The sequence below is a fragment of the Patagioenas fasciata genome, chromosome 1 (genome assembly GCF_037038585.1).
Source record: "Patagioenas fasciata isolate bPatFas1 chromosome 1, bPatFas1.hap1, whole genome shotgun sequence".
Lineage (NCBI taxonomy): Eukaryota > Metazoa > Chordata > Aves > Columbiformes > Columbidae > Patagioenas > Patagioenas fasciata.
This window is the reverse complement of record NC_092520.1, coordinates 191460312-191486602: the sequence shown is the minus strand read 5'-3', so window position 1 is coordinate 191486602 and position 26291 is coordinate 191460312. Positions and strand designations below refer to the sequence as shown.

The following is a 26291-nucleotide window of genomic DNA, read 5'->3' as shown; positions in this document are numbered from 1 at the left end:
AATTTCATCTTCCAGCTGGGGCTGTTGCCTTTGCCTCTTTTCACACAACCACCAGTCCTGGACCAGTTACATTTCCTGCTTCCACCGGCACATACTCAGCTCCATAAAAGTAGTTTTCAGTGGTCTGTCTGCAAAACACAGCAGTTGAAAGACTTGCATTCAATTCCTAGCTGTGCCATAAGCATGACATGGGGCAAACAGCTCACTTTCCCTGTCTATCTTGCCTTATCTTCTATTTAAAATAAAATCTTGTCCCTCTTGCCTCCATGCAGTTCACATGTGTATTGCAAGCATTAAAGATGCTTTCTCATGGTGTTGTACTTTCTTTAGCGTCTGGGGAAGGCAGGAAAGTCTGCAGTAAATAAACAACTTGAATGCTGAAGGACAGAAAAGCTTTGAAACAGGATTAGGCCACCTTCTGTAACAGACTACCAAACAACAAAAAGAGCCCCGATGTATTGTTTAAAAGATAAACACAATAATATCATGCCTTTTTAGTTTACCTAATGATATTTTAAGGACTAGTCCACAGTATTTTAAACACTTGGGGTGATGGTCTGTCCTAGAGCTGCATGCTTTGATGCCACAGGCAATGTAACTATTGCCTGAGGCGTGTATAAAGTCCTAAATATAAACCTTGGCCCATGAACTAAAATTACTAATGGAATTTGGCTCTAGCCACAGAAAGGGTTTAAAATCTCCTGTCTAAAGCCCTGTTTGATCATGTTTCCTTTGGTGGTTGCAGCATGCTGTATCAGATATGTGACCACTCAGATTCTTGTGTTGTGCTCACTGTATTCACTAAAATTACCACTATTTAAGACTTTTTATTATTAAGCTCACATTTCTGTTCAGGAATTCCCACACAGAAATATCAGCTTATAGGTTATGCAGCATACATGCATTTAGCCTGGTATGTCCAGGGTGTTTTGATCAGTGGAGCCTTGACTGTGGTCAACCGTGTTGAGTTGATGCCTGGAGTCACCAGTCACCCAGGACATCCTCCTGTCAGGGATCCATCCCAGATGCCAGATATCTAGAAACTTTGCACAAACGAAGAAATTCTTCTTTTTCATCCTGGTCAAAATTTCTGGCAAGAAAACAGAGGCCATGTCTTGGAAAGCCGCATAAATAGTAGCCCTAGCGAGAGCAGAAGCAGCAGTTAAGCCTTCTGTTCAACCCTCTACATGTCCCAGACCAGTAATTCTTACTCCTTTCATTTGCTCCTGTAAATCTGTTGTGAGGAAGGACAGACCCACAAAAGACTGATACAGTTGCCGTCACAGTGGAATTTACATCTCTGATTGAGGTGTTAGTAAGTTAAACATGACAATGACATCCAGTAAATAATGAGAAATTCAGAAGAACAGGGACATCCAGTGTAGGGAGCTGGGCAAAGGATGCTTGAGCTGGCTTTTGGTTTGTGTGTGTATGTGTGTGATAACCAGCGTATCTCTTAAATCACATGCTTAGCTAAACTCTGACTATGCACTATGTAGTCCTGACATCCACCAACTGAAATATTTTCTTAGTTTAGGGGGTTTGGATTATTTTTTTTTTCTTTTTCTGCCCAAGATGAAAGGATGAAACAGCAAAAGGTGTAAGTGCAATTCACTTTTAACAGAATAATTTAAAGAATATTTAATCAGATGTGCTTTTCTCTAGACGTGCAGAAGCATACTGCCAAGTGCATCACGGCATGACTCAGGATGTTGCTCAGTCTGGTCGAGAAGTGATCTGCCAAATGTCTATAAGAACCATAATTAAATTTATGACCTTGCAATGTTTCTCAACCAAGGGAATATTCTGCTTGATTTCCTGGTTTGTTTGTCCATCAAAATCTACTCGTTCTTCAAAATAGCCTACTTAAAGTCCTACAAATTTTGCCAACCCTTGAAACGTGCAGTACAGGTACCCACAGCAGTCAAACCTGGTAGCAAGCACTTTGCAAAACTAGCTAAAAAGAATATTTTAAGTGTTTTGGGAATTTTATAATAGCACCATGATCTTCAATGTGCTACATTTCAGGCTAATTACCTGACAGAGATGTGCATCTAGTGGTTTAATTTTCTTTGCCAAGCTAAATTAGACATTTATTGTCTTTTACAGATAAACTAATGCCAAAAACCAAGAGCAGCAATTTTATTTCTCATCTTCTTTAGGAAGTCTGCCACGAAAATTCTTATTTTATCCTTTATTCTTCTGAATTTTCATTTCAAGCGCACTATTCTACATAATTATTATAGTGTCATTATTCTGATTTTAGCCTATATTTGGATAGCACAATGTTGTGTTAAAACATAAGCTTTAACATACTATTTTTGAAGAAATGTTTGTTCCCATAAAAGAGCTATTAACAACAAATATCAGAATGTTGTGAATGTACAGGAAACACTAAGCAGCTCTTTAGCTAGAAAGAAATAGTGAGGAAATCAGTCAAATTACAGACTGCACACAGTCATTTTTAAAAATTATTCTAAACGTATCCCTTCTCCATACAGATCATACTCTTTATATAGGATATAATTCTTGAGAACTGGTGGAAGTGGAAACTTCTTCAGAGACGAGAGGTTCTGGAGTCTCCTTAACCCCAAGAGTTTACGTATTTTCAGGCGACACAGATGTTTCAATGGGCGAGGATTATCTGAAAATAACAGTGAGAGATAAATAGTGGAAAAATCAGTGTCATTAACAATGATCATAAGCCAGTTCACAACCTCAGAACATGCTCTAATAAAATAAATATTGAAGTCTATTACCTTGGGGCATTATTATTTTGCCATTTCTGAATAAAATACCATTCTTTCACTTCAGAGTTGTGACGATACACAATGCTGGTATCAATTAAACTCCTTCTGTCAGATATCTGTGTAACATTATTGTCTCACTTTTGTAAACAGGCACACTGTACTCTGTCTCCAAAGCAGTCATCTGAATACCTAAACTAGGACTTCATTTAGCATAATCAATGGTAATTGGATAATGATCTCTGATTTCCCTATGTGCATCTTATAAAAATTGCATGTTGAGGTCAGCTACAGCACCTTCCATTTCAGGAATGAATAAGGCACAAGAACCAGACTTTGCCACCTTGGGCCTGCTGAGTCTTCTGAACAAATACTTTTTATCAGAATTTATGTCAATCAAAGAGCTCAGTTTAATTTAGCCTTCCTGAACATAACAAAAACTTTCAACATACTTGAAATATCAGTAGTAAAGACTACCAAATTATTTGGATGTTCCTGTGACACGAAAAAAAAGGAGTTCCTCTGCATGCCCATGTAAAATATTGAAACAAAATTAAACATAAGGTACCAGTTTTAAACCTGTTTTTTTAACATATTATATCAAACTCTAGTTAAAATTTTAAAAATCAAAAGTCAAACAAAAATAATTAATGCATAGAGAACATTTAATATACTCCCCAACAGCTTTTTTTAAGTTAAGGCGGGTGAAACCTATCTCTGGTGCCACCAGTGGTGGAGGGTCCAGGCTAAAGTGCAGAACTTCAGAAGTAAAACATACAAAAGAAATATTATTCATTTATTAGCAATGGCAACTCTAGATGTCTATCATGTGAATTAGAGTTAGGAAAGGATGGTACACAGATCGTGAAGGCACACTCATTGTCGCTGCCTACTGCCTTGAACACAATGGGATTTAAAACGTGCTCTTACGATAATCTTTGAATGACTAATAGACTTCAGAGATCAAGGGGACAAAAAGAAGGAGGGAAATGTGAGCAATATTGCTCAATGAAAAAAGTTGTGTCCCAATGCTGTGCGATGACTGGAGTCACAGGGGTTAATAAGGCGTTTGAGATGTACTTCAGAGGGTGCTTAACTAAAAAGGCTTCCCACACCACAATGACATTCCTTATGAGATTAATTCTTACCAGGTGCATGTTTTCTATATTCTAGTCCAATTGACTCATTTTTGATGAGTGACAATACATAAAGATCTGTCTCAACCTGAGGACTGAATGACAGGCACAGCTTGGTTCTTAGCTAGTACACATTTGCACTGCTGAAACACTTTGGATGTTACCTGACACAAGCAATTAAATTATCATATAATAAACCATAACATTAACTGGAAGTTAGATATTTACCCAATATCTGACGTATTTCTGTCCATTCTTTCTGTGTCTCTAAGACAAGCTTAATTTTTGTGCATAGAGGAACATAGTCCATGTAATCTATAAAAACACGAATCACTTTTCCTGCTAAATGTTTCAACCAAGGAACAGCAATAAAGTCACAGAACTGAAAGGGAAGACACATCAAGTCATAATTTCGAAATCTGTGCAGAGGAAGAACACATTTTAAAGCAATTACTCAAGATCATTTAAACAAAGAATTAGCAACTACCTTTAACACTCATAAATTGATGCCTAAGTAGGTTACTTTAAAAACCATTTTCTTCCACGTTTAACTTTTGTCATCCCTTAATTTGTCTTAACAGGCCCAAAGGCCAATAATTGTCATACTATTGCTATAATTTGCAGCACTATTTTGTTTGACAGCGATATCTCTTTGGACACACATCTATTCCATCGGTTAGGATAGGAATAGAAATTCCAAAATCCTGCTTCATGATTTCTTAAAACTTCCTTCCTAAATCTCCAATATATGAAACCCAAACTAAAACAACTCTATGTACATAATTTTCACTATCTCAGAGTAGAAAATGAAAAATGGCTGCTTTATTTTTAGGGTGTTCTAAAAAAGGACTTTGCCAGTGTGTTAATCTTAATTCTGCATGATAATCTGGCTAAGGAAAAGAAAACAGTGGAGAGAAGGAAGGAAGGTTATGTATTTACTGGATTGTCCTTTATTACAGAAGAAGTCCACCCAGGGAGAATGTCTTCCTCTGGAGTTGACCACACAAAAGAATTTCCAAAGATATCTTGATGCATACAGTCAAAACACATCTCGACATTATATCCATGATTGAGCAACAGCCTCAGCATCACCTCGTCATTCAAAGCGTACTGAATGGCGCTGGGGAAATGTGTGTCATTAACCAACATAAAGTAGCAATTGACGTTTGCTCCGTAAGATAGGAGCAGCCTTACAATTTCGTGGTTGCCAGCTCTCACTGCCACAAGGAGGCAGTTTAAAGGATCCTTGTTCGGATTTGCCCCTGCTTTGAGCAATATCTCGGTACAAAGAATGTCATTGTTAGAGACAGCAAAATAAAGTGCAGTTTTCCTTTCATCGTCGTAACTATCTGACATGTGTTCAGCCAAGAGAGTATTGACATCAAAACCATTTTCAATGAGGAGCTCTAGACACTGTGAATTCTGGCCCTCTGCTGCTGAGTGAACAGGGCTTAACCCACTTTTCTGGATTGCAGTTTGGGATGTGACCGGAATGAGATACTTCAGGGCCCTAAAAGAAGAGTGAATAAAACTAATTAGGCAGTGGTTCCCTGCATGAAGAAAATGACCCTCGTACAACTATATGCTAAATTACCAGCCAGACACTTTACACAACAAGATCAAACACAAAACACCAGTTTTGAGCACTGTTAAATAGGATCTTGTGTTTGTTTCAGTTGTTTTCACTAAGGAATATGTTTTGCATTTTGCTTTGTTTATGCTAAAAAATACTTAAAAGTTACTTCAAACTAATGTAACATAGGCACTTCTGAAATAGAAATGATCTATATATTCGCAAGTTTACCACAAACTTGTTCAATGTGACATTGTACCACACTGTGTCTTAATGAAAATGTGAAGTCTGAGCTCATACTCACAGGTAATGCCCCTCAAAAGCAGCTTTGTGTATGGGAAGCAGTCCTGCCCTGTTAGGCACATTGCCACTTCCTCCATATTCCAAGAGAAGGCTGATGCAGTCTGGATTACCTCCTCCTGCTGCATCAAACAGTATCGATGAACCATCATCTGCTACGGCCTGGACATCTCCACCTTGGAGGAAGATATAGAGTTTATAAATTATGTGCATGATTTGCAGATCACCTTAAAAACAAGCCCAGAGTACTTTCCTCTTAGTTTTCAAATGTAAATAAGTTAAAACTCTGCTAAAACAGTAAACACGTCTTGTGGAAAATTTAAAACTCAAAGGCAAAACAAGAGTTGTACAGATACAAGTTTAAATGCCCAACTGCACAAGATCTGCTTTTACCATGTTATAACTGAGGATTTTTTAAATTCTGGCATATTACAAAAATACTTAATTTCACTAATTAATACCAATATAATTCTGTCCAGGGGAGGAATCGAAGGAGGGAGGGAGGAGAGGGGAGTAAAGAGAAATAAAGAAGGGCAAGAAAGGCATGTCTAGCAGTAAGTCTCTCCTTGATTGAAATGGCTTGGTATAAATTCTGCCGCTCCTCTCGCATGCATAATGGAAACATGTAAACATCACTCCAATCTAGCAGAAACACCCATATATGCTTCCTTGTCTTATGGGAAACCAAATCTTCTAACTCATCACTATTCTTTCTTTCCTTTTACATGATTACCCTAAACCACCTCAGCAAGCAGGCAAGATGTATGCCAGGGCAGAGGTGTACTTCCCTTTTACCCCAGTATATACCTTTATGAATAAGATGCTCCAGCACTTCACAGTGGCCATACTCAGCAGCAACACCTAATGGTGTTACTCCATATCCATCCTTAAGGTTCACATTTCCACCATTCTTCAGAAGAAGAGCAACAAGGTCTTTGCGTCCCTGTTTTGCAGCTTCATGCATTGCTGACCAACGTTTTACGCACGGCTGGTGGATACTACAGTTATGTTTAATCAGAATGGACGCCATTTCAAAAGAGCCCCTTTTTACAGCTTGAAGATATTTTAAAAAGGAAGAGAATAATATGATTACATTTTCAGGTATGTTATCTTGAAATTTAGAGGCATCTAGTAAGTTTAGAAAAGCTTTTCCTTGTGTACTGATATGAAGAAATTAAAAATATTTGCAGTCCTAGAAATCTGGGAATCCAATGTAGTGGTAAATAAACAGTAATGTCAGCTGCTCAGGAAAACAAGGTAAATCAACACAAGTTGGAAAATATGTCAGTCTGGAGCACGGATCGCAAAAGCAGCACTGCTTTGATGCTGAGAAAGCAGAAGCAGGTGTATCACAATGAAAAGCAACAATAAAAGCATAGTATTTGAATAATGGTCCTTACTTCTAAAGTTGGTGCAAACATTACAGTGTCTCCAGAAAATTTCACTTGTGACTTTGTCACGTGGTAACACTTATCCAGGCATGTACTCAGTGGCTGCCGTTAGCCAAAGCGCAGTTGACATCTGTCACCTTTAAAGGCCATGTTCTGCCCTTTCGAGGTTCCAGGCTAGAAATTTTCACGGGTAACTACACCTGCAAATTATTTACATCTAAAATAGTGATCCTGAGCAAGAGTCTAATTTTACTTCTGAATGGCCCTTTGGAATAGCAGATCTCTCCAGTAACTGAAGAGGCAGATGAGAGATATCAGTGTTATAGGATTAGCAAATTTAACTTTTGTGAATATCCCATTATACAAGTAAGAAGGTTTTTAAGATGCAACAATCTTCATAATTATCCAAAATTGTTTTCAAGCAGAGTATTATCAAATGTACCTGGAAGCAGAAATCATCCCACTAGCTAGGTACTTCTTCAGCATTTACCTTTGTAGTGAAGAGCTCTTTACTCCAGAGCAACTAAATCATGAACATCACCTATTAAGTGTCAGGCACTTGATCCTCTACTTCACTGAGACTAAGATGGAAATGTACGATACACAGCAGCACCTACATCCACATTTTCAGTGCCAAGTGACACAAAAACATAAAAAGCATCACAATACATACACAATACATAGCTGACAAACCTCATTTTCAGGAGTCTGTATAGAGAAATATTTAGGAAAATAAATTGTCATTATAAGGGGGAAATACCCTTTTCATAAGCTCTAGTTACTCTTTGCAGTATTCATTAAAAGCAAAGGCTGAAAACGGCTTAAAAGTTTCACAGACTTAAAATTATTGAAAAGAGCTGAAACAACACAAAGCAAGACATTTGCCTCAGGGCCTTAAAATGTTAATACAGTAATTGCATCTGATGAAAGTTAACAAAAATTCAGATAACTGAATATTTTAATACTGATAATTGTATTATATATTGCTTTATCTTATATGGTATTTTCTTGTATTAATTTCACAGATGGTTTCTCTTCAGAAGAATGCAGATGTTTTCACATTTGGCAGAAATTAAAAGCTGATATAGCTGAATTACTCATGTATAGAAAAGCTCATTTAAGTCTACCAACAGCATAAAATCTTCCAAAGGAATTATCTTTCTTTAGATTGGGGTATTACTTAGAAACACCGTTGAAGTTTATTTTCAATGCCAGAGGGGAACCAAATGAGATGGGAGATTTTGAAATTGAAAATACCTGCCCTACTCCTGAAGAAATAATTTGATAAAACTAAAAATGTCCAATGATCTCCAGATCTCTGGAAAAGGTACATTCAAGCTAAAGCAACAGCTTATTCTTGTGTCATAGTTTTACCTTAAGATGGTAAAAAAGGACCAGGTTGCTAAAGGTCTTGCAGCACCTGAAGATACCAAGAAGGTACCTTGAACAAAACAATAGGTCCCATGGTTTTTTTAGGAGCAGCTCAACAATCACCTAAAGCACAAGGAACATCTTTAACAGTAGCTCAGTGATGACCTAAAGCAAAATGAGAGCTGAGCTGAACAGAATGCTGGGTGCATTTCACCAAGTGCTCAGCACTTAGTTTAATCTAAAAAGATGACCAGCATCTAAACCACACAACCAACAGGAGTACTCGGGTGAGCACTCAGTGGAGGTGAAGCACTGCCATTCGCTTTGCTTAAACCCAGGGAGAGGAGGCAATTACCAATAAGAAGTGGAGTTTCTCCTTTATCATTTCTGGTATTGGGCCAAACACCCTTTTCCAGTAACGTTCGTACATTTTCCACAAAGCCAGCTTTTGCTGCCAAAGTTAATGGTGTTTCTCCATCAGATGTTTTGTATTCCCACATTGTTTTATAAGATGCTAGAAGTAAGAAAGTGAGAAAAGATAAAATTAAAGCACAAGGCTGTTAACAGATGCACATATATTAGAAATCCTTAAATGCTACATCTTTATGAAAATTACCTGCAATTATGTTTAACGTAACCTAACTAGCACTGTCAAACACACTGAATACTCAACAGTAGTTTTTGCTCTGTCTGTAGGTTTCTGAATAAAATGTTAAAAATGGTCCAAGTTCTTTGCTGGTGTAAATTGACACAACTTTTCCAAGATAAGCAAGATGCTCCATGGAGGATTGGATCCTACTTTTTCCAGTAACCAGTTCTAGCCTGCTGTCGCAGATGGCTGTTTATTGTTCTATGTTTCTTTGCTGCTCCCCTTATCTTGTGGGATATTTTTACTTTACTCACCATCTAAAATTATTTCAAGTATTTGCTGAATTGGTTGAGCTGCAGCCTCATGCAGTGGAAACCACCCTCTTTCATCAGCTTCATCCAAAGCATATTTCTGTTTCACAAGTTCTTGGAGCCCAAATACTTGACCTTAAAAAATGCAGTAGATACGTAAGATGCAGTTGGAAAAATAATATAAGGGAAGCAAAGGGACTATTTTATTTTAGGGTTTTTACCTTGCTTTATGGCTGTTACAATTTTCCTGTTTTCCTCACTAGGTGGTAAAAAACTACCCAAAAAAGAGCAGAAAATAGTAAATATAAACAAAAAGTAGATGCATTATATTATTTATTCAATATTTTCCATTAGGTTCTCATCTGAGCCAACTTTTCTTTCAATATATCAGCTACAATCTTGATGAGCCTTTTGACCTCCTAAGTTATCCCTGTACTGTGTACATTCAGAGTATGCAAAGTTATCAAGCAAGGTGCAATTTCTGCTGCAGGTTGACCTGATAAATCTCCTAATTTAGTAAAGACTTCTGATGTGGACTAAAAAACTGTATTTGCCCCACAGTACAGAAATGAGCCCTTGAGATTCAGAAACCTTAGACAGTAAATGAGAATGTAATGTGCTTCACTGAGAAAGCGGCATAACAGCCAAACTAAGAACTGCTTTAAGCATGATATAAGGCACTAAACATCAATGTTAAACACTGTTAAAATAAGGCATAATCTCTAACACCTATTGAATTTAGAGTACCTGTCATGATAGCTGGAAGATGTTGGTGCTTTGGCTCCATTTGATTCTTGAATGCTAAGCTGTATGGCATACTCAGTGAGCAGATCTTCAACCAAATCTTCCCTTTCATCCATCATTTTTTATGGTGAACTATAACGATAACCTATTTTGAAATACACACAAAAATATACTGTGAAGGATCATGTCCCACTTAAGGTATTTTTTATAATTAAAACCAGGTGTTTCCATCAATTTTGCCTAATTCAATAACATTTCTATGAGTTTATTCCTATTTAAAAATGATAAAATTGCTGTTGAATGGTGACAGAAAACAATCCTGGAAACATTTAGTACTACACATACCGTTTAGGAAAAGTTCTTTTTATTGTTCACACGCTATGTTTGTCATCTACAGAAAAATACTGGACAATTGTGAACCATAAAAAGAGACGTTGCTGCATTAGAAAGCTGTGGTCATCAAGTCAGTGAATATATGGTTTCCACACAAACGTGAACAATGAACAGTTATCGCCTCATGAATGATTCCTAATCAGACACAGGCATTCATAATGATTTTATGAATGTAAACACAAACACACACACATACATCCAAATAATTATAGAAACAAAAACCACTCAAATTGAGAAATATTTATAGAGAGGGTTTGAAGTTTAGAAGGAACACAGGATCAGTTCTAAGGGCGATCACACATCGTACTTACACAGTATTTAAACAAGCATCACATGGTTTCAGAGAAGCTATGAACTAAGTTGACTCTTGCATGGGAAAAAAGCATTTTGTTCCCCACTTCCTTCACCCACTAGGGCACTGGGAGCAGATATAGGATGGATCCACCAACTAGCACCATTTGGACACAGGATTTCAGCAAGACAAATCCCATGGCATGTCACTACGGTTTAGGTGGTGACACAACATTCAGTTCTGAATTACAAAAAAGACTCTACTAGAAAAGTTTCCAGCTGTAACCTGTATCCACCCCTCCTCTCCTGGAGCTGAACCCAGTATGGGTGGGTGGGATAAACTAGGGATGTGAGACGATACCAAATGCAAATCCTATTTTATGTTAATTTAATAATGTACAAGATATTGGACTTTGTGGATAGGTAGTTGTACAACAAAACACTACAACAGTCCTGTGTCATTATCACTTCTAGTCAACTTCAATAGATTAAAAGCAAACCAAACAAAAATAACCCCAAACCTCCTTGCAAATCTCATTTTTGCACTGCTAAGGCATGGTCCATCAAAGCAGACTAAAGACTTTGAGTCTCTGCTGCATCTGCAGTCACAAGGATTAATGGCCACTCACAGGAGCTCAGTGCACAAGCCCAGGTGATGGTCAAGCTGTGCCAGTTACAGTTCTCAAGCGGTGAGAGTAGTTAGGATCAGTGCATCAACAACAGAGTATGTCAAATCCTTTAATTATAGTCACCAGCTTAAATTCAGACTGCTCATATCACCAACTTTAACTGTGGCTTAGGTTCTCTAGGCTTTTTGCTAGAGACATCCCAACAATGCAATGCCTTGCCAGTAAATTATAACTGTAATTGGAAAGTCAGGAATGTTGCTTTTTGAACCATCTTCCTGCAGGTTCTTGAAGAGTGAAATGTGGTATTTATCTATCACAAAAGTTATATAAAGAATAAAAACTTCATATATGTATGACTGTGCCTACCTAACTTTTTCCAGGTGAGCTTTGGATCTTGCCAGAATTTCTCTGTTTGATTCAATCTCAGTAGCCTAACACGTGTGGCTTTCATGACTGTGGATACCAGATGCTGAATTTTTTTCTGACAATAAAACTAGTATTCCCACAGTTTATGCAGTTGTTTACTGTATTTACCACATAGAACACTTTGTCATTGTCAAAGTATTGCAGAAATACTAAACAATTATATAATACTAAGCATCTCTTTTATGTTTCTCACAGAACAATCACTGTGGGGTGTCCTAGTAAATTTGCAAATAGACAAGGAACATTGTAGAAATCATTTGGAGGCCATTTGCTGAAAATTATCTTCAAAGGAAAGTGTTCACCAGATTTCTTTTTGGACTAATTTCTGCATCATTCCAGTAAACAATAAATCAATCAAAGTACCATAGCCTACATTATAATCACATTCACAAATACTTTATTACTTATTAAAAAAATAAAACTTGCAAACCAAAATTAAATTAGTAAGGGCTTACAGTCAGATTCACTCAGAAGCTCAAGGTCTCTTGGATTCAGATTCCCACATAATGCAGATTCCCACCTCTTTCAGTATGTACTGGAACCATGGCCCAGGTGTTTATCTGCAAGGAAGGACAAGGAAAAGGAAAGTGGAAATAATCCCCACTTCAGTTTCATTTTCATCAAAGGAAAAAATACACAACTTTGGTCTTGATTGCAACCTCTGACTGCCAAAAATCTTCCACAAAAAGTTAAAATTAAAAAAAATAACTGATACATTTTCTTTTTTGGTGTAGAACAACAGACCTGTTCAAAACAAACTGCTTTTCTCGAGTGTTCTCTGTTCCTTCCTTTTGAGTCTCTAATCAAGGCTTCAGCATAACACTACAAAATCAGATTTCATACACAAGCTACGCTGATGAACTGGTCAGCACAATGCAGTCACAGATAACAAAATCTTTCACATACTACTTAATATTAAATCTGCTGTGCATCACATTAAAGCGCAGAAGTTCGGGAAGTCATGTTTTGGCATACTGTGGTTTAGGTTGAACTTCTCATGCAAAAAAGGATTTCAGAAATGACTGAGAATATTGAGTGACTGACATCCTGTTGGACATGATAGACAATAAAAACTTCCCCATAATTCTAAAAAACAAAGATAAGGATGTTCTGAAACTCTTATGATCAAAACAAGCTTAGGAAAGCCTATCAAGTTTGTTGTAGCAAAAAAAAACCCAAACAAATTAATAAGAAGCGGGGGGTTTTAAATATAGTTTGGTTTATGCAGAAAGGAAGGCATCCCACATCAAACAACTTCCAAGGTATAATATAAACCGTAGAAACTTCAAAAAGCTAAACAAAACAAAGCAGCTGACCATATGTTTATCTAAATGCTGCCACAAGTTTCTTATTAACCAGAATGTAAGATTTTCCTCATCAGCAGTAAGGCCGTGAAACTGAGCTTCTCTTCCTCGTCTCTTGTTGGTACTTGGTTGACAGACGGGGAAATTCTGAGTCAAGGTGCATTTATCTTCCCATTTTCATAAACATTTTTCTAATTTTGATGGCACCTTAAAGCTTCTTTCATTTAATCCACAAACATACGCTGTTCTGAAAACTGACAAACCTTCTAAACAGCAGAGACAAAATCTCTCTTGGACTGGCAGTTTTAGAAGTAGATCTCAATAAAAATATCTACAGCATGTTCCTGCTATTAGTTAAAAGGAAAGTATATTTTAGAATATATTAACACTTCACTGGCAGATGAGAGGCGCTCCTAATGAGACCAAACAGTTTATTTACATAAGATAATCTATTAAGGAAAAATGTGTAACATTCATATTCTCTTGTTTCCTCCACAGCAGCTTAAAGGCAAACAGAAGCTACAGTCCCTTTCTTCCCACCTCTCCCTAAGTTTTGAAAACCTTCCTTTTGAAGACTTTATGCCAAGGCTGAAGTTTTTGAAGCATGTTTTTTATGAATCATGCTCAACATATCAGATCTGCATGGATGGACCTTCTTGCCCTGCAAACCCTAATGAAGTTGCTGTCCTTAGAACTGAAACTGAAAATTACTATATTGCAGTCCATCGTATTATACTTACCCTGGAGCCTGAACGAAAAAAAGACTCCTGAAGACTCACATAGGCCTTAGATTAGACCCTCACACTGCAAACTATCTGAAAGAAGGCTATTTTGATATATTACAGTATCTTTATGAAGATGGTCACATAAGGTTTAGTCCTGTGGGGTGATCAACACCCTCCAACATCACTGATTCCAAGAGGAGTTAAGAGCACAGAACACTTTGCAGTATAGTAATTTCATAAGAACATCCTTTTATATTCAGAAATATGTATTGCCTTTCTACCTCTCCTTTCTCTCCTAAAGATTACTGGAAGAAATCAGTTTACAGGGCACCACAGAAACTTGTTTTGTTTTCACATAACTTGCATACCCCTTTGGTCAGCTATCATCTCCTGCATTGCTGCATTCCCCAGACTGGTTATGCCACAGGCACCATAAAGCTCTGCTTTAACACAGACTTAACCAGAAAGGTCTCAGATAAGCATTGTTTCAGAATTGTTGTGTGTACTGTTTTCAAACTATCTCATCCCACAAAAGTTAGTAATATACTATAAAATGAGAAAGTTAGTAAGGTAGTAAGTGACTGCAACATGGCAGAGTAAGTATAGGGCGACCAGCTCACCACAGCCCAAGTGCTGGACACATTGCCAGGGGTCTACACATGCTTCGAGAGCCTGATTTGCTATATCACTGCTGGTAATACACTGTGCTGAGGTGACATGGGCCGACAGAAGCGTGGATGTTCCACTCGGACCACAGTGGAACATAACGGCATGGCTGGAATACTCAGCAGCAGCAGAGACATCCCTGCCACACTACCTGATGTGGCAATGAAAAGGCTCAAAAGCTCAGCAGCAAAATCCTCTCTCATTCACCTGTGAAATTTTGCAGTTACCAGACCCAGGCACTAGATCACTAGACACAATTGCCAATGCTTACTGTAAACAAGTTTTACTTTTTATATTACCGAGAATATTTTCCTTAAACAACATTTTGAATAGTCCAATATTTTTCTGATTTTTTTTTTCCATTTATGCCTGAAAAACTAGATGTTACTTCTTTCTCTTTTCCATTAAAAAGTTTTTCTCTCTTAAATAAAGCTACTGGTTTTTTAATTTAAAAAAACCTCATCTACTTGCTAATCACGGAAGTTGCATCTTTCCTTGGAAAGAAGCGTGTCAAGTGTTCCTCACTTTGAAACACATAGGTATAAAGTTAAAGTTATGTGAGTGTTAATGTTATTCTAATTTCTTATCCTTAAAATAAACTAGACAATCCTAGCTTTACTGTCTATAAATAGAAGGCCCCTAGGCATGCAAAGAGGTTATTCATAGCAATAAAATAATAGCAGTCTAAATTTGGACTCAGTCTACTAAATATTATAGTTTTAAACTATTTCTCTGTTAGTCTAATTGGCAAGCATACCATATATTCTCACCTTTTCAACCCATTATCTTGCCACTGTTACTCTGGGGCCTGCATTTTGAACAGCCAGGAATGGTGCCCTGCGAGCTGATGTGTCCTGTGATACTTCTAAAATTAAATACGCAGTTGCTAGATAAATTAAGGTCTGACCTTGTACAACTGTAACATAAGCAGACTCGCCCCACAGGAAAGTATTACACATGACTTCTCTAAAATCTTGTCAAATGTAACATGAGGTCTGGACAGTATAATAAGATTGGTTCAACAACTCTCATTAAGAAAATAAGTTATTTGCCAACTTAGTCTCAAGGGCTACATTAACAAAATCCAGTAACATATTTACATAAATTTACACAAATCTGAGAAGGTTTAGCCTTTAACTAGTTGTACATCCTGGAATATTACATCACCAATCACTAATCTCTCTCTCTCTCTCTGAGGCTGATAAGATGCAAAGCTTTATAGAGTCAATGACAGCCAATTATGGTTCTTATTTGACTAGATTTAATAACCAGAAATTAGACAAAGAAGCAGAAGGTATGACACCACAGACAGCAGTGACAGCCCAAAAGTAACACCAAGAATAGCAGTACCCAGCAAGTTAAATCCCAGCCATGAAATGAAGGAGAAGCTAGATACATATCACTGATGCAAAACCTCTGTCTTGTTTTGGTTTTAACCAATTAGCTGTCTTTACCAAAACAAACAGACAATAATGGAACATAACAAACTGAAACAACAAACTTCCAACATATCTTTAATTGATCTGATGAAATTAACATGTACACTGTGAACACTTCTGTGCTCTATGATTCACTTGCATGTATAGAACCGTAACACTGTAAGCTTAACTAAGGCACTACATGCATCTCATCTTTGGAGACAAGATCAGGAATTTATTGAAACTTCTTTTGCCAGTGCGATCCAAATAAGTGTGCTACAGGCAGGGCTTTGGTTTTTTTGATAATGGCTGGTTTTATAAGACTCCAGTCCGGACAGTGTTATGCAGGAAAGGCTTATCTCGCAGAGGCAAAAGGATGCTGGGGCAGGAATTAGCTGGGCTCATTTGGAGAGCTTTAAACTAGCCTCGAAGGGGGATGGGGTTGTAGTTGGGCTTGCCCCAGAGGGGCAGCATTCTAAAACAGATGAGGACCGGGTGGCCTCCTGTGCCCCTAGGGAGAAATTGGTGTGCTCTGCTCGCTCCCTGAAATGCCTGTACACCAATGCGCGCAGCATGGGGAATAAGCAGGAGGAGTTAGAATCCTATGTTCGGTCGGGAGATTATGATCTGGTGGCAATTACAGAAACGTGGTGGGACAGTTCACATGACTGGAATGTGGTCATGGATGGCTATGCCCTTTTCAGGAAAGACAGGCCAGCCAGGCGTGGTGGTGGAGTTGCTCTCTATGTGAGAGAGCAACTGCAATGTACTAAATTCTGCCCAGGAGCAGATGAGGAACGAGTTGAGAGTGTATGGGTCAGGATCAAGGGACAGGCTGGTAGGGGTGATACTGTTGTAGGTGTCTATTACAGGCCACCAGATCAGACTGAGGAAGTTGATGAGGCCTTCTATGCGCAGCTGAGAGTGGCCTCACAGTCACAGGCCCTGGTTGTTGTGGGTGATTTTAACTTCCCTGATGTTTGCTGGAAGGACCATTCAGCCAGCCAGCCACAGTCCAGGAGGTTCCTCCAGTGCATTGATGATAACTTCCTCATGCAGATGGTGGAGGAGCCGACCAGGAGAGGTGCACTGCTGGATCTCATCCTCACTAACAAAGAGGGTCTGGTTGAAGCAGTAAAGGTTGAGGGCTGCCTGGGTTGCAGTGACCACGAGATGGTGGAGTTCAGCATCTCGTGTGGCAGGAACAGAATAGCAAGTAGAATTGCAACCCTGGACTTTGGCAGGGCTAATTTCGGCCTTTTCAAGCAACTGCTGAGGGAAACCCCATGGGCAAGACTGCTTGAAGGAAAAGGGGCCCAAGAGAGCTGGATTGCATTCAGAGATTGCTTCTTCCATGCTCAGGATCAGAGCATCCCCACACGTAGGAAGTCGAGGAAGGGAGCCAGAAGGCCTGCATGGTTGAATAGGGATCTGTTGGGTATGCTCAAGCAGAAGAGGCGAGTTTACAGGTCATGGAAGCAGGGACTGGCCACTTGGGAGGAATATAAGGCTGCTGTTAGAGGATGCAGGAAGGCAGCTAGGGTAGCCAAGGCCTCCTTAGAATTACAGCTGGCGAGAGGGGTCAAGGACAGCAAGAAGAACTTTTTCAAATACATAGCAGATAAAACTAATACCAGAGGCAATGTAGGCCCACTGATGAATGAGGTGGGTGCCCTGGTGGCAGAAGACACAGAGAAGGCAGAATTGCTGAATGCCGCCTTTGTCTCTGTCTACTCCGCTGGAGGATGTCCTGGGGAACCCTGTACCCCTGAGACCCCGGATGAAGCCAGGTTAATGGAGGAGTTTGCTTTAGTCGATGAGGACTGGGTTAGGGAACAATTAAGTAGTCTGGACGTCCATAAATCCATGGGTCCAGATGGGATGCATCCGCGGGTGCTGAGGGAGCTGGCTGAAGTCATTGCTAGACCGCTATCCATCATTTTTGCCAAGTCTTGGGAAACGGGAGAGGTGCCCGAGGATTGGAGGAAAGCAAATGTCACTCCAGTCTTTAAAAAGGGCAAGAAGGAGGACCCGGGTAATTATAGACCGGTCAGCCTCACCTCTGTCCCTGGGAAAGTAATGGAACAGCTTATCCTGGGTGCCATCTCAAGGCACATCAGGGATAAGAGGGTCATTAGGGGCAGTCAGCATGGCTTTACCAAGGGTAAGTCATGCTTGACCAACCTCATAGCCTTTTATGAGAATGTAACAAGGTGGATGGATGATGGCAGAGCGGTGGATGTGGTCTACCTTGACTTCAGTAAAGCCTTTGACACAGTCCCTCACAGCATCCTCACAGCTAAATTGAGGAGGTGTGGTCTCGACAATACAGTAGTGAGGTGGGTTGCAAACTGGCTTAAAGAGAGAAGCCAGAGAGTGGTGGTCAATGGTGCGGAGTCCAGTTGGAGGCCAGTATCTAGTGGAGTGCCTCAGGGGTCAGTACTGGGGCCAATATTATTCAATATATTCATTAATGATTTAGACGAGGGAATTGAGTGTACTATCAGCAAGTTTGCTGATGACACTAAGCTGGGAGGAGTGGCTGACACGCCAGAAGGCTGTGCCGCCATCCAGCGGGACCTGGACAGGCTGGAGAGTTGGGCGGGGGATAACCTGATGGAATTTAACAAGGGAAAGTGTAGAGTCCTGCATCTGGGCAGGAACAATCCCAAGTTCCAGTATAGGTTGGGGCATGACCTATTAGAGAGCAGTGTAGGGGAAAGGGACCTGGGGGTCCTGGTGGACAACAGGATGACCATGAGCCAGCACTGTGCCCTTGTGGCCAGGAAGGCTAATGGCATCCTTGGGTGTATTAGAAGGGGGGTGGTCAGTAGATCGAGAGAGGTCCTCCTTCCCCTCTACTCCGCCCTGGTGAGACCCCATCTGGAATATTGTGTTCAGTTCTGGGCCCCTCAGTTCAAGAAGGACAGGGAACTGCTGGAGAGGGTCCAGCGTAGGGCAACAAAGATGATTAAGGGAGTGGAGCATCTCCCTTATGAAGAAAGGCTGAGGGAGCTGGGGCTCTTTAGTTTGGAGAAGAGGAGACTGAGGGGTGACCTTATTAATGTTTATAAATATATAAAGGGTGAGTGCCATGAGGATGGAGTCAGGCTCTTCTCAGTGGCAAACAATGATAGGACAAGGGGCAATGGGATCAAGCTGGAACACAAGAGGTTCCACTTAAATTTGAGAAAGAACTTCTTCTCAGTGAGGGTGACAGAGCACTGGAACAGGCTACCCAGGGAGGTTGTGGAGTCTCCTTCCCTGGAGACATTCAAAGCCCGCCTGGACACATTCCTGTGCGACCTCACCTAGGCGTTCCTGCTCCAGCAGGGGGATTGGACTAGATGATCTTTTGAGGTCCCTTCCAATCCCAAACATACTGTGTGATACTGTGAGGCTGAAAAAACCAAACCAGTACAATAAGAAGCAGACAGAAAAGTACTGAGACCTTGCTTTACTGTCAGGTAAGGGATTATAAGAACAGAAATATATTCTTACATAATTTTTAAAAATCTACAATATGCATTTATAATATATAAAGAACACAAATGTTTCAATTGCTTGAGTTCTTTCCTTTCCTTTACACAACCAGGATATCAGCAGAACTACTACATATCCACATTACAGGCACAGTATTGTTTTTCTTTTCAGGTATTCTTAATACTATTTGCATTGCTATTTAAACACTAATTCTACTCTTACATAGTTACTAACTAGAAACCCACCGGTCAATGATTCACACATGTAAAGCCAGAATAAATAAGACTCCTGTCGAGATACCAAATCATATGTCTATTTGCAAGACTTCACAGTGAGATAAATCCATTGGTGAGACAAAAAAAGGGAAGAGAAACCACAGCTATACCAAGACCTTCTCAGGGTGCCTACATGCTGTACATTAGCACACAGAACACCACCCGTCACAGAGTCCCCAGTGCTAAATATATTATAAACCATGAAATGCTATGTGGATGGTTTGGAGTTTTTTGTTTGTTCAAAAGCAGGTAATTACTGAATGTACTTCTTAGGTTTTGGAGTTTTATATGTTAAACTATGTATTGAAACTGTTTGGCAATTTGGGGAACTTCCTACAGTATGACTTTCCAACTGATTTAATGAACTGTCTAATCAAAATATATTACTATTTTTTTACTCTTTGTAGTAGGATGTGGCAAGGATACCTATATGTTTGGGTTGTCTAAACAGATGGTTAGAACTACTGTTTGAATTGTGCTGAGCTAATCTGGCTAACGAAGATTGCCAGGCACAGAACAATTTGTGCCGTGGTCGGTTTGCGTAATCAGGAGATACATCATCTGGCTTGACCATCACAGAGAAGGGAAAAATACAGGGAGGACCCAATAAAAAAGGGCAATTTTTTTAAAGAATGATATTTTGATAGGAAAGAGAGATTCTCAATGCCTTGGAAAGAAATCCCAGGTCTCTCTGATGTAATCTCAAAGAACACTCAGTAGTGGAGGAGCATAAACCCTAAATTATTATATAAACTGTAGTAATCACTTTGCTTTAGTTATGGAACAGAGGTAGTACATATCTTATTAAAAGACTGGCTTTCAGTGAGAACTCTACGATATTCTGAGACTCAGTTTGTTGGGTTTGCCTACCTGTTATGGAAAAAAGTAGCTCAAAAGTAGTCCAAATGAATTATAAACAACAACAACAAAAAAAGATCAGAACAAATACAATATAAAGTTAAAACACAATTATTATCAAATCTTACTCACTATGCAAAACTCAGCCTTAATCAGTAGTTAGGTCATAAAGATAAGACTTAATACAAGGTCAACTGGATTTTCAAATGAACATCACGTTTATCCCCACTGATTTAAACTGCCATTTATTGCTTATTTCTCTCATTCTATCTATCTCAAGTCTCTTAATTAAGCTTTCTATTTTCCATCAGTATTTTAGGTTTTTTTTCTTTATTAACTGATCACATTAACTCAGAAATTACCTATTTGCCATTGCCTACTATAGTAATCCTTATTTTTTAATCTGCTGTAAATTAGCTACTTTTAACAGAATTCATTGGTCAAGCCAATTTCACAGCTAAAATTCATAGGCAGCATATGCATGCTTCTGCTTATTATTCAAATTCCAGAACACTCATTCCTATGACTGTTCCCTGAGGTAGAAAGTTACCAACCTCAGGAGGACTTGACTGATAAATACATGCACATACAACTCTTTTTTTTTTTCTTAACAAAAAAATTAAATTGTTTATAAGCTGGGCATTATTTCTAAATTAGACCCTATTCCCGGACATATGGAACAGACATAAAATGCTTAGTTACACACTGCATCAGTTATCAATTGGAAGGTATTTATTTTTTACACATACTTTGCAGAAAACTAGAATTGATGTACTAGAAACTTCTGCAAAGCCTAAATATGTTTTGTGAAAAAATGACAGAAACTGACACATATTCAAATCACATCTGCTACACCAAAATCTCACTCTGAGTGGACATAAGCTGTGTTAATTCCAAGCACACAACACACAAGACAGCTCTCAGTAGCAGCCAAACATACTTCTGAAGCTCTAAGGCTTGACACAATTGTTTGACTCATGAAAGGGAGGTTTGAAATCAACTCTGAAGCTTGCAGTAAGATTGGATTCTGCAAAACACTTTGGAAAAACAAACAAAAAAGACCCCCTAACCCCTATGGACTTAAAATAGTTCTGAAAACTCAGTACTGGCAGTTAATTAGCTATCACTTGGCAAATATCAGTTGGTTTCAGGTACTCTCACCAGCCATACTGACCACCAGCAGAATGCGTATTCCATCTTACTAGAGACATGCTGAAAATCGAACTGCAACATATGGCACGTAGGACTTGTGTGTGATGCATTTCTAGCAACAAAGAGTATTCCTTATTTGGAAATTGCAAAGTTCTGCAAATTGATCATAAGCTGCCTTTAGCAATTGCATGTAGACAGCATTACTAACAGAAAACGTGTTTATGCTGAAAAGGGAATATTCAAACGTATTTAAGTGCAGCAAAGCAAACAGCAGTATGGAGATGCTACACCCAGCCCACCTAAAAGTACCGGGCTCCGAAACTTGGGCTGCATTTGGACAGTCACCCACTCCTGGGCCACCACAGTGCCCAGCCAGCCTGGGCGGTTCCGGGACAGGAACCTGGCTGCCTCTCCACCGCAGGGATGGGGTTTCTCCAGCAAAGGAGACCCTCCCGCCTGGGCCGGCCCAGCTTTGCCCAGGGTGAGGCGCAGAAATTACTTTACAGCCTGTGAGGTTCTAAAGAAGGTATGTTTATTCAGCACTGGACACACGAGGGATAGCTCCGCCTAAGATGTGTGTAAATTTCCAGCAGCTGCGAGCTTGGTTAAATGCTGTAAAGTATTACATATTCACAAAAGTTCTAGGAGTGCCTGTACATATTCATAACCTGTCCCCGAGAAGGTGGTTCTTATTACAGTGAGTTCTGGGGAGTCATTTCCACAGTCTCTACCTCCGGCCCTCCTGGTTGCGCCTGTGCAGCGATCGTGAACTGGGGTCTCCTTCACTGTACACTTTTACCTCTGGCCTGGTGTGTTGGGTTGGCTGGGACTCAAACTGGTGAGCTGGTTAGAACTGGCATCTCTCGTCCCGTGCCCAAGATTCTGTTATCTAGTTCACCCAAGGACGCAGCTAGGGTGTTTTTTTTAATCTTTGCGGGGCCTGTGAAGTCCTCAGTGAACTGTTATTTCTCATACAGTAAGTTACACAAAACTCTAAGTTAATGGGTCAAGGGTTAGTGGGTTAAGTGTAGCTCCCAAAGTGCTAGATCTTTAAGCACTCCCCTGTCTCCAGGGCCCAACAGCCGAGCCGCCCCCGCAGCTCAGCGCACGCGCCACCACGCCACCCGCAGGCTGCGCATGAGCCGCGGGATCGCGCGTGCTGCCGCCGGCCTGGTTCATCCTTCGCCCGCCGAGACCGGGAGCCGAGGTGACAGCGGCGCATGCGCGGCTCCGCGTCCTTCGCCATGTCCTCTAACCGACGCCCGCGCATGCGCCCCGCGTCCGGCGCTGCGGGCGGTGGGTGGCGGAGCGGCGTGGGGCGGCTCGCGCAGCGCGGCCATGGCGGGGGCGCTGCGGAAGGTGAGGCGGGGGGGCCGAGCCGAGCCGAGCGAGCAGCTCCCGGTGGCCGCGCCCCGCGGTGGGATCTCACCTTGCGCTGCTCCGGCGGGTCTCGGGGCGGGGGGATGTGAGAAAGGGCCGAGGGGAGCGGGGAGCCCGGCGGGCCCGGCGGCAGCTGCTGGCGGGGCAGCAGCGACCGTTAGCAAAGGGGGCGAGCCCATCGTGTGGGGAGGAAGGATGCGGGTAGGCCCAGGGTCACCCCTCCAGGACTGCTGAGCGGCGGCTGATGTGGACTGTGAGCTGCTCCCTCTCCTCACTCTCACCTTCTTGTTCCCTGGTCAAAACTCTGCAGATTTGTGTGTGCGGTGGGAGGTGGAGATCATGTCACGGAATGGTCCCCGTCAGGTGTATGTTTAGGTAGCATGGAAGTAGATGGTTGGGTGTATTAAATATGTTCATGCTCTCTGTGCAGACCACTGGACTTGTAGGACTGGCTGTAACTGAAAACCCTCATGAGGTATGTCACGTCTTGTTCTGTATTTAATGGAAATTAAATGCTTTTTTTTTTTTTTTACGTGTTTGCGTATGTAGATACACTGTGCACCTTAAAGTGGTGCCAGCTTAATGAAGGTGTAAAAATATTCCAAAATGACAAAGGAATAAAATTAGTTCCTAAGAGTTTAATTCATATAATTAGGGGTTATTTTGGACATGTAGTTTTTGTTGTATGTGCTGATTTAAAAAACCTCCTTTGTGTAAGTACTTTTATGAAGCAATATTTCTCTCATCTCCATTACAAAAGCAAAAAACTCTTTAAATTCAGTTCTTCATAAATGTGATTTCTACTTCACAAACATACAGGTTTTTTCTGCCTTGCTATGCCATGTTTCCATCAAGTACTGACATACCATACAAAGGGGACAGGCTGGTCTTATGTAATAGGGGAGGTGTGGTGCAATGCCACATCAAGGCCCTGTGATGGCAAGCACTGTTGAGGCTGGCATACTTCAGTGGTTCTTGGGAACCATGTTAGGTGCTTCTTGTAGCAATTTGGCGCTTGGTTTTTACCTCGTCAGGCTCAGTAATGAAAGTATGTTTGCGTCATCTTGCTTGCTTATTCTGGAGGCATGAGCTTTGAAAGGACTTATTTAATTTCTCTGTGCTTTGAAATTTCCCACTGTGCAACGATTCTATTTCAAAAATGTTTTTGCCGCCAAAAGTTAGGAATAGTGTCAAAAAGGACCACTGAAAAAATCATTATTGTTCTGTACAAATTATTATAGCTCAGTCTACAGCTTTGTCAGACACCTTCTGGGTAAAATTAATAAATTTCCCAGTCCTGATAAATGCCAGTTTTGCCCAAGACAGAGTTCTCTGGTTCAGACTTAGTTATTTTGTTAATCCTGCATTTCTGGATTGAATACCATAACCCTCTATATTTTGTGTCTTTGTAGCTAGTAGCTTAAGACAGACCAGATGTTAAATACTTGTAGTTGTGTATTTTAACCATGTCTTGCAATCACTTCAGCGCCTGAGGATACTGTACACAAAAATCCTTGGTGTCCTGCAAAACATTCCCAAAGATGCAGCATATAGGAAATACACTGAGGATATTGTAAATCAGCGATTTAATTTGGTGCAAACGGTAAGTACGGGTCTGGTTCATAAATGTTACACATGAAAAGATTTTTAAGATGAGAAAGATTATTTTTTTTTAAATACCTGTTTTTCAGAAGTAGATGTAGCTTTCAGATATCAGTTCAGAAATAATTGAAGTCTTGAGATTTAATTTTGTTATTGAATGGAATATTTTGATGGTATATTAAAAAGAATTGTAAACTTCTTACTGGTGTTTTTGGTGAAAATTAGAAGAAAACAGTTTTTTTAAGATTTGTAGACAGTGGTAATTTCCACAATCTTGCACAAAAAAATGCATGTGCTCTTATCAGTGTAGTATCTTAGCGCAATCTGTGCCTTTGACATTTCAGAGCACTTTTTGGTACAATAAGCTATGCAATACTGATATTGTGTATTTCATAAAAAGCTATGATCAGAATTTTCTTTCAAGATACATACTAAAGTCCTTTGCTGCTAATGCTTCTTTGGATGTCATTAAGTAGTACTTGGCTTTTGTATTTATCACTGGAAATTTGATGTTTGTTTTCAAATATGAAAAGTGTGTGAGATTTCTTTACTAACGTAAAATGACAGCAGCCAGCTAATTTGACGGTAGTTCTGAGGAAGACTAGAGTGTGATCTGGTTGAATTATTGTTTTTGTGTTTTATCTGGGCTTTCTACTTCTCAGTATAAATTAACATTTGTTTATATGTATTCAAATACACAGGAGACTGATGTGGAAAAACTACAGGACAAACTGAATAGTGGTCACATAGAAGAAGTCATTCTACAGGTAAAGTGGGCAAACGAAAGGTTAAGTACAAATGAGAGCAGTGTTTTTTAGTGCTGCTTTGGCTGAGCTGTTTAGAAAGTTGGCAGTTTTCCATAACTTTTTTTTCCTGTTTGATTGTTTGTTTTGCAGAAAAGTAAATCTGAGAATGAAATATCATGTGGTGATTAGGATGACCCTACTGAAAGCTAACACAATTAACGTGTGTTTACTGTATTACACTTACATATATACCATGTGTACTTACATTGCTTCTTACAGAGTCTAAATCAGTGGAAAATGCAGAAGATGATTGAATAATATTGAGGAATAATCCAAATAGACTGGAAAATATCATGAAATTGTTTTGGGAATGGCAAAGTGAACAGTGTGGGTATTTGGGGGTGATTTGGTATTTTTTCTTTAAAAACAAAACCCCAAAACACAGAGTTTCTTTTGATATGGATAGATGAAATTTGTGGCAGTCTGTGACATCACTGAGACAATGAACTGAAATAGAGGTAATTTAATACTTTGGCAGTTGTATAGAATTTAAGAATTTGTTTATGGTGTTTATTAACAGGCTGAAAATGAGCTGTCCCTGGCAAGAAAAATGATACAGTGGAAACCATGGGAGCCTCTAGTTGAAGAACCTCCTTCTGACCAGTGGAGATGGCCAATATAATTTTCAAGAGGGTGTAACCTCTTGAAAGAAAAAAGTTAATAATTAATCTGTTGTTGCTGACAATTGTCTTTAAATTAAAGAGATTAGTTCATAAAAACA

The 26291-nt window shown here is 39.8% G+C and overlaps 2 protein-coding genes across 6 annotated transcripts; one reads left to right on the top strand and one right to left on the bottom strand.

Annotated features, from left to right (window-relative positions):
• Positions 1-198: 198 nt before the first annotated feature.
• Positions 199-23295, bottom strand: ASB15 (ankyrin repeat and SOCS box containing 15). Of its 4 annotated transcripts, none has more exons than XM_071803368.1 (11): positions 23212-23295; positions 12357-12461; positions 10166-10307; positions 9640-9692; positions 9422-9553; positions 8874-9032; positions 6564-6809; positions 5761-5932; positions 4823-5393; positions 4112-4265; positions 200-2644 (listed from the first exon to the last, which is right to left on the bottom strand). In XM_071803368.1, exons 3-11 carry the CDS (start codon positions 10279-10281, stop codon positions 2472-2474), a joined length of 1776 nt encoding a protein of 591 aa, XP_071659469.1. In that variant the 5' UTR covers positions 10282-10307; positions 12357-12461; positions 23212-23295; the 3' UTR covers positions 200-2471. The 4 variants fall into 4 exon arrangements, with proteins under 4 accessions (XP_071659471.1, XP_071659470.1, XP_071659469.1 ...); XM_065846021.2 differs by lacking the exon at positions 23212-23295 and adding an exon at positions 15367-15453; XM_071803370.1 differs by lacking the exons at positions 6564-6809; positions 23212-23295 and adding an exon at positions 15367-15453 and having other exon boundaries at positions 199-2644.
• NDUFA5 (NADH:ubiquinone oxidoreductase subunit A5) lies at positions 23013-26291 on the top strand. 2 transcript variants are annotated; one of them, XM_065862546.2, is made up of 5 exons: positions 23013-23141; positions 23593-23637; positions 24649-24765; positions 25466-25531; positions 26091-26291. In XM_065862546.2, the coding sequence occupies exons 1-5, from the start codon at positions 23121-23123 to the stop codon at positions 26190-26192; spliced, it is 351 nt and encodes a 116-aa protein (XP_065718618.1). In that variant the 5' UTR covers positions 23013-23120; the 3' UTR covers positions 26193-26291. The 2 variants fall into 2 exon arrangements, with proteins under 2 accessions (XP_065718618.1, XP_065718619.1); XM_065862547.2 differs by lacking the exon at positions 23013-23141 and adding an exon at positions 23300-23415.